This window comes from Euprymna scolopes, chromosome 1 (genome assembly GCF_053919585.1).
Source record: "Euprymna scolopes isolate OS-2025 chromosome 1, ASM5391958v1, whole genome shotgun sequence".
Lineage (NCBI taxonomy): Eukaryota > Metazoa > Mollusca > Cephalopoda > Sepiida > Sepiolidae > Euprymna > Euprymna scolopes.
The window spans coordinates 96,620,996-96,634,834 of record NC_136482.1 but is presented as its reverse complement, the minus strand read 5'-3'; the positions used below and the strand labels follow the sequence as shown (position 1 = coordinate 96,634,834).

At 29.4% G+C, this 13,839-nt stretch overlaps 1 protein-coding gene across 6 annotated transcripts in view; it reads right to left on the bottom strand.

The window, feature by feature from the left end:
- LOC145254069 (uncharacterized) overlaps positions 1-13,839 on the bottom strand; it is a 171,876-nt gene that overhangs the window by 19,926 nt on the left and 138,111 nt on the right. For 3 of the 6 annotated variants that reach the window (XM_080112995.1, XM_080113005.1, XM_080113014.1), the window contains exons 3-4: positions 11,783-12,031; positions 9,581-9,679 (exon numbers count right to left, since the gene is read on the bottom strand). In XM_080112995.1, the coding sequence (XP_079969121.1) occupies positions 9,581-9,679; positions 11,783-12,031 (348 nt within the window). The remainder of the gene's footprint in view (positions 1-9,580; positions 9,680-11,782; positions 12,032-13,839) is intronic. The other 3 variants (XM_080113023.1, XM_080113042.1, XM_080113096.1) reach the window with 1 other exon arrangement.

Sequence of the window (13,839 nt, the reverse complement as noted above, 5' to 3'; positions counted from 1 at the left end):
GGAATTAATCATTGTTTTAAATATGAAAAAAAATGAGGGATTGGAATTTAAAACTAGAAGATGAAATTAATCATATAGAGGGTGCATAAAGTGTCCCCCTTTTTAGACATAGCAATTGTTTAAGGTGTTAGTGAAGCTGGACAGATTAAAAAGATAATGGTGTTTATATATGGCTAATGTTTTAGCATTCTTTGTGATTTTGACAGGATGGAACCACAGCAAAAATACCAATGGAACATTTTCAGAGAGTGTTTTTCAGAATGTGATCTCCAAATACATGACTAGGGCTAGGACAACAGCATATTCTTTTCATTGTTTTGACTCTCAAGTGTGTATCCGTTGATATCATATGCTTTTATATAGAGTGACGTGGCTCTCGGTTGATTAACTGGGTCAGATATATACTCAAGAGTCAAAACAATGAAAAGAATATTCCATTGTCATAGCCCTATACATGACCATCTTTGACATCTCCAGGATGATCAGAAAGAATGTCGAGATAAGTGGAGAGCACATACAGCACCCAGTATTTCCAAATGGTCACCCATTTTGGTATTGATCAGGTTCAATGCTGTTTAACTTTGGTGATCTAATGAGAACCGGTGTGTCAAATGTGATGATGCTGTAACTATTAAAAATACCTACAATATCAAGCATTTTGTTGTGTAGAAAATGCTTACAATTTTAAGCAGAAGTTCAAATAAAACTGAATCATGACCAATAATGAAATACTAGCAGGACCTGTGGAAATTCTACAGCGGCATTTTTCATATGTAATATATTGTTGGTGGCCATTCTGTTCAGCATGAATGAAGTAACAATCATTATTCTAGACCTTTGATTAAAACTGTATTGCCCCCTTAATAAAATAATAACTTCGATATATTTCCTGGGCTGATTATTTCATTACAAACACACCAGTCAATTAACTCACATTTCATCATTTTTCATAATTATTGAATATGTTACTATGTTCGACAATAATTTTTCATAATTTTAACCCACATAATCGCCCCTCCCCATACTAAAATAATAAATTTGATATATTGTATGGGCTGATTATTTCATAAAAAAAATACAACTATCAATTAACTCACATTTCATCATTTTTCATGATTCTTGGTTATGGCACCAATTTCGACAATAATTTTTCATCATTTAAACTCACCATATCGCACACCTTACTAAAATAATAACTTTGATATATTGTCTAGGCTGATTATTTCCTTACAGACATACCAATCAATTAACTATCATTTCATCATTTTTTCATTATTCCTAGATATGTTACTAATTTTGACAATATATATATTTTTTTTTTAACCAACATTATCGCCCAACTTTACTAAAATAATAACTGATATATTTGCTGGGCTGCTTATTTCATTACAAACACACCAATCAATTAACCATCATTTCATCATTTTTCATAATTTTGGGCATGTTACTAATTTCGACAATAATTTTTCATAATTTGTACCCACATTATCGCCCCCTCCTTAATAAAATAATAACTATGATATATTGTCTGGGCTGATTATTTCATTACCAACACACTAATGCATGAAATCATATTTCATCATTATTCAGAATTCTTGAATATGTTACTTATTTTGACAATTATTTTTCATAATTTTAATCCACATTTTCGCACCTTCCCCTTTACTAAATAATAACTTTGATTTATTGTTTATGCTGATTATTTCATTACAAACACACCAATCAATTAACTCACATTTTACCATTTTTCATAATTCTTGGATAGGTTACTAATTTTGACAATCATTTTTCATAATTTTAACACACCTTATCGCCCTCTCTTACTAAAATAATAACTTTGATATATTTCCTGGGCTGATTATTTCATTGCAAACACACCAATCAATTAACTCATATTTAATCATTTTTCATAATTCTTGGATATGTTACTAATTTCGACAATCACTTTTTATAATTAAAAACCTACATTATGCCCCACCTCCTACTAATATAAGAACTTTGATATATTGTCTGGGCTTATTATTTTATTACGAACACACCAATCAAGTAACTCACATTTCATCATTTTTCATAATTCTTGGATATGTTATTAATTTTGATAATAATTTTCATAACTTTAACCAACTATGTCGTGCCTTCCCCCTTACTTAAATAATCTTGATGTATTGCCTGGGTTGATTACAAACACATCAATCAATTCTGGGTATTCTCATAGTATATATATGTTCCACCTATCTTATCTAATCCTGGGTGACACCGCATATTCTGCTAGTATATATCTTTCACCTATCTCATTCAATACCGGGTGACGCTGGGTTATTCTGCGACTATATGTTTTCTACCGATCTCATTCAATACTGGGCGACGCTTTCTGCTAGTATATATTTGCACTTATCTAATTCAATCCCGGGACTAACTTCATATTCGCCACCCCACTATTGAAAATATACATGAAATGTGCTGTTTAAATCATAAACTGTTTCAGTCATTTCCGGGACTGACTTTATATCTCCAACCCACTGCTAAAAATATACATGAAAAATGTAATGCCTAAATAGTAAATGTTTCAGCCATTTCCGGGACTGACTTCATATCCCCCACCCCACTGTTAAAATATACTGGAAATAAAGTAAATTTGCACATCTCATTCAATCCCGGGACTGACTTCATGTCCACCACCCCACTTGAAAATATACATTAAATAATGTAATGTCTAAATAGTAAACTGTTTCAGCCATTTATGGACCGACTTTATATCCTAAACCCACTGCTAAAAATATACATGAAATAATGTAATGTCTAAATAGTAAACTATTTCAACCATTTCTGGAACTGACTTATAATCCCTACCCCACTGTTGAAAATATACATGAAATAAAGTAATGTTTAAATCGTAAACTTTTTCAGCCATTTCCGGGACTGACTTCTTATCTCTTATCTGTTAAAAATATACATTAAATAAAGTAATGTCTAAAACGTGAATGGTTGCAGCCATTTCTGGGACCGACTTCATATCCCCCACCCCACTGTTAAAAATATACATTAAATAAAGTAATGTGTAAACACTTTCAACCATTTCCGGGACTGATTTCATATCCAGCAACCCACTGTTAAAAATATACATAAAATAAAGTAATGTTTAAATCATAAACGGTTTAAGTAATTTCCGGAACTGACTTCATATCCCCCACCCCAATGTTTAAAATATACTTGAAATCAAGTAATATTTTAATCATAAACTGTTTCAGCAGCTTTTCGAAATTAATACATAAAATCATTAACACAGTTAGAGATTAGGCAACCATTGCTTCAGCATAAATTTCTGAGTGTAGTATCAGTCTCAGCATTCCAGTTAGTTACCCCCCCCTGGCCTTGGTTAATGGAGGAGAAATCCTACATTACTGATACAATTTTTATTTTTGTTACTGACCAGAGTGCCCCTTTTAGGGAGCTAGTTTCCCCCCAATTTTTTAACCGACCTCATGTCCAACTCTGCCTGTGTGGGGAGGCAAGTAAACAATAAATAAATAAAAATAATCAGAAGGGACATTTTCCAGGGCATCTTATAATTAATCAGAAGAGACAGTTGCAGGGCATCTCATTATTAATCAGAAGGGACATTTCCAGGACATTTTATAACTAATCAGAATGGATATTTCCAGGGTATTTTGTAATTAAATCAGAAATTACTTTTCCCAGTTACTTTTGTAAAACGTTGTTACATTAAATATAGTACCTATTTACAATGCCTCCCCACGGGACAGATTTAGACACCAGGGTCGTTTTTTAACATGGAGAAAAGGAAAAAAAATTTGTCTTAGTCATAAAGGATTTCTCCTCGACTGAGAGAAAAGAAACTGAAATGTAGCATCTGAAGAACAAATATTACACTTTGATCTTGGCCAAAAGGCCAAGAAGAACAAATCATTTTTATTAGCTTTGCCTCAACAGCGACACCATTTAAAAATTTTTTTTTTTTATTGGAATATTCCACTTTCCTTTTTTAGGGAGCATGATAACAGCCGAAGTGAATTATGATAAAGATAAGAAATGGAATTTCATAATTAAACGACCCGGATGTAAGCGTGACACACAAAAAGAACACACACGCTATCATATTAATATATAAATTTAAAATCCTCAAGTATTGATACAAAATTCTATTAAAATTCAAAAATTGTTTTAGTAGCTTTTGTAAAATTTCTTTAAAAAATAAAAACTATTTGTAAAAAAGGCAGGCTATACAATGAGATCTCCCTATCAAATCTATTTTTTTTTAAATTTAAAGAGAAATCCTTTCGATTACTAAAAGTTATGCAATAAATTATAAGATTATAAAGAAATTATAAATTTTTATCATACTGATAAAGGTGAAATCTGTTATAAATAAGTGAGTAATAAAAAAAAAAATAATTAAAAGAAAAATGAACATTTTTGTTTTTATGCTTGAAACTTGAAAGACATCATTTTGGGCATGATATTTTGCCTTTTAATTTTAGATAATTTGTCAATAAATAATAGCAGTTTTATAATAAAAAAGTTGCTAAATAATTGTAAAATTTTAATGTCAAATGTTGAATTATTATTAATATGAAGAAGATAAATTTGTTAAATAGACTTCATTTTGGGCTTTCTTTTTCTGGACAAAAACAAATATAAAAGAATGTATTTCTAATTCAAATTTTAACAAATTCTTAAAAATTTTCATATTTTTTAACAAAATAAATATTTTATTTTAAATGAATATTTATTTAAAAATATAGATGGATTGCTTTGATGTTCATCCAGCTCCTATTTTGTTTTATTTACAAATTCAAAATGAAAAAATATTGGCAGATACTGCATCATTACGTTTTTATGAGTTTGCGTTATGAATTTGAAGTGAATGAAATAACTTCAATAATTCAAGTTTAATTAAATATCTGCTCTTTAAAACTAAAAAAAATAAGTAGCTTGCTATAAACTTTTCCCTTTCAATTACATGCTTCATATCAAAATAACTTTTATCTTTTGAAAAAGAAAATACATGAACTTCTGATACATTTGCCTTTACAATTTGAAACAAGGAATGTTTTGAAGGATTTTTGATATTTTTTCAAGATACATGACATCAAACAATTGTCAGTGAAACTGCAACAAACAATGACAATAAGCATTCTTACAATGACATGAACTCTGCTTTCACTACATATAATTAATTAGTCAGTAAAAAATTCAACATTGAATAGGAAATGATTTGTCAATGGACATGAGAATTATTCAATAAAGTAGAAGAAATCACAGTGCAAAAATCAGACTGTTTCCTGCAAATAAAAGAATTTGGATCTCTGGATGGTTTGAAAAAGATGAGTAGACTATATAAAACTCAATCAAGTGGATGAGGAATAGACAAAGAAAAGCAAGTGCAATTCCGATCGACAACCATTATTTTCAGAGTTGGAAGATGTCATCTGTGAATGGATTGATGAAAAGAGCGTATACGTTTAATTTGTTTGCAAGGCTGATATTTAACCATTTTATACTTGCAAATGCACCACAGTTTGGTATATTTCGAAAATAATTCAAACCAACAAAACATTGGTTGGATGGTTTCTTTCTAGTGACATGAATTTTCTGAGGTTGACCAAAATATTCAAAGTTGAAAACAAGCAAGTTTTTTTTATTAATGGGATAGACTTTTCTAAACAATGTCCTTCTAACAAGATTGCTATAGATGAAACTGCACAACTGTGTATTTTCCATTCATATTTCCTTCACTGGTTACATAAATTAATGTGCTACATGTATTTTAACAATGTCTTGATGTTCCATCTCTAACCATCACTAAAGACAGGCAGGATAGAATTACACGCTTTTCAATTATCTGTACTGAAATCTGAAAATTGGCATGAAGGATGTAGGCAGTTTTAAGGGGTCAATTAGGGTTTAAAAACTCCATCAGACCGAAGAAACAAGAGGAATAGCTTTTGGTCAACACTGATTTGATCTTGACCTTCACACCCAGACATGACATCCTGTAAACAAAAAAAACAAGTTGTTTGATTTTTCGCCAGCAAGATTTTTTTTTTTTTTTAATGTATAGTGTATTTTTTTTATTATTATTATTTAAACAAAACTTTTTAATAAACCAATAAGGGATATTTTACATTTTAATAATTGTATTTTTTTGGTAAGCACTTTAATTTTTAAATAAGAAAAAACTTGGGTTGTTTTCATCACCTTGTCGATTCTTAGTGTAAGAAACATTTTATTTTAACAAAAACAGTGAGGAAATAAACATTTATTCTTCAATGTAAAGTAGAAAACTTTATTTTGTGAGAAGAGGGTATTTTCTCTGCATTAAAACCAATATTAGAATTGAGAATTTAGGATGCTAATCTTTGATCAGTAAAGAAATTCTTCCAGACAGAGGTCTAGATATATGTAAAATCACATCTTAAATACATAATTTTATTTATAAAAATTTTTTTTTTTGATTGTTCCTGTCTTTGAAGAAATCCTTCCAGAACGAGGTTATTTTAATTTTTGTCTCAATCCAGACTGTCAGATTTTGAAAGAAACAGGATTTTCCCAACATTAAAAAAAGCAATCTTATAAATTTATAAAATAAATAAAAACTTTTAGCCTTCTCACTGGAGCAGATTGGGCAGAAGGTCAGTTTTTTAATGTAGAGAAAATCCAGTTCATCCAAGAAGAACTCTGGATTGGTACAAAAATTAAAATTACCCTAGTCTAGAAGGATGTCTCAATCATTGATCAAGGAGAGAAAAGATGAAGTGTAGTATCACAACAGATACTACACTTTGCTTCTAGGCAAAAGGTATTTTCTGTGATTTAAAAAAAAAAAACAAAAAAAAAAACCCCTCAATATTTCATTATTTTGTAAAACATTCACTTCAGTGACAATAAATATTTTATAAATAATTGTTTAAAAAATAAAATTTTAATTTACTCTCATGATACCAGTCACATTATAAATTTAAATAATGAAAAACTGACAAGTTGAAAAAGCCAAAATTTTACAAGATATTTTAATATCTAATACTTGAAAATGGTTCTATCCATTTGTTTCAATATTTTTTAATTTTTAAAACATGTTATGTGTCCAATAATTTTAAAAGACTACATCCGTAATTGAATGGATGAAATAGCATTGCTTACTTACAAGTAAAATGAACTATAAGTGCTGTAATGTCCACATGAATTGAACAAAACATTTAGTGTCCTTAGATAAATATGTTTGGAAAAGCCAAAGAATTATCAGAAATATAAAAACAAATCATCTATACAAAGCAAATTATTTTTTATATAAAAATTAAAATGGCCATAAAAAATATAAAAAATTAAATATAGCTATTAAAATGTAAAACAATTATCTCTAGTTTATTTATTTAAAAGTTTTGCAAATTATATATATAAAAAAAAAAAAAAAATCACACCATACATAAAAAAATAAATCTTGCTAGTGAAAAACCAAATAACTCTTCTTTTTTTTTTTTTAAGTTTGTTTATAGAATATTGTGTGATGGTCAAGGGCAAACCAATGTCAATCAAAAGCTGTTCCTCTTATTGTTTCCTTTGTCTGTTGAGATCCTTAAGCCCTAACTGATCCATTTAAGGTAATGAATAATTTTCTATGCTACCATCAATTTTGCGAGGAAGTCAAAGCTCTGATTGAGATTCAGCAAAAGATATCTGCACTATTTATATAAATAGAATGATAAAAAATGAGTGCGAAAGCTTTGTGAAGCCAATGTAGGCGACATGGATAAAAACTGCTTATTTAATAAAACTATTGCTTTTCTCCAGAAAATTTAGTTATCCCAAAAAATATTGGTAATTTTGAGTACAATAGAATTTTAGAGAATAATGAGATGATTACATGAGTAAAATAATGGTATTCAGTTTCTTAATTAAAAAAGAAAAAAAAGTTAAAAATACATATGCAGACAGTTTTTTATAATTTATTATTTATTTAAAAATTAAATTAAAAAAAAAAAAAAAAATGTATCGTTTTTAAGTACCTGAACAATAACACACTCTGAAAATATGCCTAATTTTTTTAAATGTAAATCAATATAATAAACACTGTTTTATTTGATAATATTTGTCGTACCATATATAAATATGCACAATCATTGTTTCATAAAAATAGAGATAAAGACCTGTTCCAGCAGTAACAACAATAACAGCAGAGAAACAATCTATGCAAAATATTTAATGTTTATTTGGTTAATTCTATCAAAATACTAACTATCGTTTGTCAATATAAAACTTCAACCAATTGGAAAAAGTCGCCCCTTGATGTCAAGCACCTGTTCACATTGAATATATCAGTGAAAACTTAAACATAACCAGTAAGAAACTCAACTTGCCATGCCACTATTACACAGACTTCTGGTCTTTGACTACTGGCATCTTAATAAATAACACCAGTTACAGTCATGAATTACTAAATATAGTGACAATTTATAAATATTCCTACAAACTCACTCACAAAAAATCCACATACATACAGAAGAAAAAAAAAACAGAAAAAAAAAAATGTTTTCATATGGTCCCTTTTGAACTTTTCTTGTTAACTATTTACTTTTGGTTATTCTATCAAGTTGTAAATAAAATATATTTTTGTATGGATGTTTTTTCATTATATTTGAGATCGCCTTATGTTGTATAGACTCTTCAATTATTCCACATATTTATTTTTACAAAAAATTTTCCCCTCTCTGTCTCTAATGTTACGCTTGCATCACATCTTTGCTTATTGATATCATAAAGTGAGTTAGGAAAGGTTAGTTATATATATATATTTTTTTATTTATGTTTATGTCATGTTCACTCATCTTGTCACATTTGAAATAGATTTTCCTTGGTAAAGTGGTAGCAGTGACATTTATTATCTTTAGCAGGTTTTACTATAGGGTTTAGGGGTAAATTTAGTTTTGTTTGGGGAATAGAAGTCTATAACACCTGTAGGAAGATTAAGAATTTATCAAAGTCTAGATTTAGTAGTTTTCTTATGAGAAAATTACATTTTGTGATATTCTTAGCCTTTTGCAGAGATGCAGTCAAGTATATATTACACCCCAAGTTGCCAACAGGTAGGGGCTTGAATAATTGAGAGTTGGGAAACTTGGTAGGCACAAAAAAGGTAGAAAGGGTTTAGAAATATGGATTTTGTGGTGGTTCAGTGGGATAGAAGCAAATACTTTGCCTGGGGGTAGCTGAAGGAATTTAGTGTCAAGCCTGAAACAACCCTGACAAAAACTCTCACTCTAGATCAGAGTAATGGTAAGAGGTGATGCTACATCCCCTAAAGTTCCCAAATTGGGACCTCACCATCAGAGAAATTTTAATATCATACCCAGGACTTGAATAAGGAAAGATAAACATTAAATACATAAACAGATTTGAATGAAAACATTTTTTCCTTATATAAGCAGATGTTTCTGCTAAATTTAATTTCCTTTTCTTCTATTAGTAACATTCTGATCCAGACATTCAAGAAAATATAACAAAGAAAAAAGAAAAAGAGAAATAGAATGTTGAAAAAAAAAAGAAAAAAAAAAAAGAAACTGACCTGTTGCTATCTTCTCTAAGATTATAAGAATCTCTCAGAGGAGATAAAAGCTCATCTTTTACTGGTGGTGGTGACCGACTTCTCTGATAAGGTTGGCTCCTGTAGTAAAGGAACAAATACAAAATGAGAACATTGCTATGAAATGTAACGCTGTTTGGTATAACTTTAATGGTTATGTTAAGTGTATATAATTTAACAACATAGTCTCAACAGAGAACAAACTGAACTTAGTATTGTGAAGATCAGAATAAAGCAATTTACTTTATATTGTTTTACTTTAATAAAGCTATAAAAATTAGTTTATTAAATTGTCATTCTAAGTACTGCATTTGTTTCCATGAGTGGATACTTAAAATTGAAACTTAGGTTAATCTTAAAAAAAAAAAAATATTTAAAAAAATAAAATTAACCTTTAGAAAGCTTTGTGTTTTACTTGGAAACATCATTATTTTTTTAATCAGCTTACTGCATTATAAGTTACAATTATCATAATAATTTCATTGATTTTTTTGCAAAGATAAAATGAATAAAAAGAAAAAAAACGAGTTTGTTTCTAGATTCATCTTTTTATATTTTAATCAATCAAATTTAAGATAATTTTATTGAAACGAGTTAGAATTTGGTAAATTATTCGGCCACTAAAATTTCTATTTAATATCTTTTTCATATATTTGTTAAAAATATCTATTTTAACCAGTTAAGCATTAAAATGTTTAGTTTTAGTTAAACCAAAAATAGATGAGATGTTAGTTTTGTTTAAAGTTATTTGTAGGTGCCAGCTCTATTTTACTTTTTAAAACTGACCAAAATATTTTTTTCAATTTATTTTCATAGCTTCATGTATTATTTTTATGCATTTATCACATTATACGTTCCATACTGCAATAGAACCATGTCTATTTAGTACAAGTTTTTGAATTTTATTCTAAAAATTAAAATTTTTAAAAACATGTAGATATTGTCTAAATAAACAATAACATTTAAAAGTAATTAACAATTGTCTAAAACTCAAAACTGCAAACTTACAATAAATAAAAATAATTAATATCCTTCAAACTTAATTTTTTAAATATTAAATAGTTCAATGTTGAGGTCCGAGTTTGTTTAGGTTTTCTTCTCCAGGCGAGCCAGAGATAGATTTATGACACGTTGAAAAGCACCTTTTTCCTTCTTTGTGTTGCTGTTTATTGCGGATTTATTTTTTCAAACATGAATATCGCTGTATAATATTTACTATTGATGATTCTTCTTTTCTCAAGCTAATCAAGGAATCAAATAACTTGCACATACGAAAATACAAAAGCCAAAATCTTGCTTGCTGATGCTGGCTGCTTTCATCTGTTGCTATTCACTCAGGTGATTGCCAATTTGACTGCCATTATCCAATATTGATGTAAAATCTCCTTTTTGTTGCAAACAATGCCCTGAATTATTGACACATTCTCTTTTTTTATTGACTTTCGCCGACCCTCACTTTCTAATATTGCTAACTGAACTTAAAATTAGGACATAAAGAACCACAGAGCTTTTGTATTATTTAGCATTTATCACAACTAAGGTAATAGGAGGCCATCTACATAAGCATTACCACTTCCTTTCAGAAAGATGGGTACATTACCTGTCACCTCATGTATTCTCATCCATGAGGGAGTGTGGACAGAACCAACCAGAATATTTTTCAGTGTAATCAATTTTTAAGTGCTCTTTTAGATAAGTTGACTTCATAATTTTTTATTGTATCAGGTGTGTGCAGTTTTAGTTCTACTTAATGGGTTTCCTTCTAGATTTGGTTAGTTACAGGGTTACTGAATCGCATGTATTTGTTTTTCATTCATCTCAAATATTACCTTCTTTCTAGTATTTGTGTATATAGACATATTTATTTAACCCCCCCCCATCCCTTCCTGGAAATGAAAAAAAAAAGAAAAAAAAAAAAAAAAAGAAAAGAAAAGTTTAAAACTACAATATTTATAGCTAAGTATAAAAATCAAGTAAAAATATTTGTATGAATTCAGAGGTAGGAATAGCAGTTTCTTGGGTTCTTTGATTTTCCCAAGTGGTGCCTGTGTATGGGTCCCAGTTCCCACTAGTTTTTAATATAGTGATATACTTAAAAATTATCACTTTTGTTAATTTTTCAAATTATGTACAAATAGAAAATTTTAATTATTCCTTTCTAAATAATCTTTTAACTTTAATTACCATCTCGTTTTAGTTCTTCTCTTTTCTTTCATAGGGGAAGTAAATCTATCATCAACATGAGAAGTGAATCTACTTGTAGATTCCTTGAGAGGACTGGTGAACCTGTTTGCGGTCCCCTCGAGAGGAGCGGTAAACCTTTCTGCAGTTGCTTCAAGAGGAGAGATGAACCTGTCTGTAGGCTTTTGGATAGGGCTGGTTATTCTGTCTGTAGAAATAGGGTCAGCCTTCATATCGTCTTGTTCACTGCAACTGTCAAGCAAAAATAAAAATAAACACCAATGTTCAATTAGCATATCTTACAATTATGCAATTAAGAGTTTCAATCTAAATTTTAACTTTATGGTAGATGATTAACTCTTGAACATTAGTTTTATAATTGAAAGAGTACCATCGGATGGACACTTTTTGAATTCACAAAGTATAAAAAAATAGAGTATGAATTCTTTCAGCTTTCATAGCAGTTGTGAAAATATGTCCAGGAGAAATGTTGACTGAAGAGCAACTATTTGGATGGTTTAGTGTTCAACAGAATTGAATTTGAAAAAGGATTTTAGCTAATGTTGTAGAAGTAGGTATCTCAAACCAAAATGTTATCTAAAAACCTTTAATGTGGGCACATTGATCTCTGTAAAACATATACAAATTTATTTCAATTAGCTGCAAAAATATGATGGTTCAAAGTTTGTAAAAAATATGAAAATTTTATGTTCTGTGTGTTATCGATCCAGAAGCCAAGTTTCATAATAACTAAAAATGCAAGTTTTGAACAAGCGGCAAACAAAAATTAATCACAATGGATAAAATTTCATTACCTCTAAAAAAGAAGTACAAAAATGACATGGAAGCACAACTATTCACATAAGATTAATTTCAAACAGCTAACACATTCAATCTTCATAACATAATAGTACAACAGAGATCTAGCTATGTTCTTTTAATAGCAAATTAATAAAAAAATCTAAAAAAAATTTCACTCATTTTTTTTTTGGTGAAAGACAACTTTAAATCACATTAAGCCCACCACACTGACAAGTAGCCATTTTTCTTTAACCTTAGATTGCTTTTATATGCATAGGGATACATAATATTGCAGATATTAAGTTGAAAAACATCACCATAAAAAAAAAATCACTCATCAGTGAAAATAATAATGCAAGGATCCATGGCGCAGTGGTTTGAGTACTTGGAAAAATCAATTGTAAAAAGTGATATTGAATTCTTAGTGTAGGCGACCGAAAAATACAATTGCAAATTACTTAGGACCTCTATCCAATCATGGCTGACCGAACAAGAGCACCCTACCCCTATGAAGAAAAAAAAAAGTGTCCTGCTCGAAATTCTGTCCAAATTCTTGAGTTCGACAGAAACATTCCTGAGTTCGACAAGATATACCTGAGTTCGACAAGATATACCTGAAGAAGGTCAGAGATTACATTGACCAAAACATTGTGAAAAGCACACTGGAGAACAGTAATCCGACGAATCCAAATAATACGAAGAACTAATCCTCATCTCAAAAATTCAGAAATGTTACCTTAAGTAACTTGAAAAAAGAAAGCAAAAGAGCTATTAATAACACAAGAGGCAGAATTGTACATTTATAGATAAAAGATTAAATTTTATTTACATCCAAATTAGGAAAAGAATAACTCAAAATAAATGAGGTATCATAAATTAAAACTGAAGGTAATTTCACTATATTTACCAATTTTCATACACTAAAATGGCTGGTTTGTAATACCTATTATCAGGTTAAGAAGTCCTTGCAGTTTTTAACTTTTAAATTTAGATGAACATATCTCGGCTCAAACAAAAATTTATTGATTGAAATAAGCACGATCAGAATCAACACACTTATGCCAATGCAAAACAATTGTATTTATGACAATAATGTAAAAATCTTGCGTTCTGGTGGCGATGAAGCTGCTGAAGGTGTTTTTGATATTGCTTAGGTTTTTTTTTAGTATTTCTCACGCCGAAAGTTTTCGAGATGAAAAAGTATGTGAAAAATCTGGAGAGTATGGCGGATGAGGCAGAGTTTCATAGCACAATTTGTT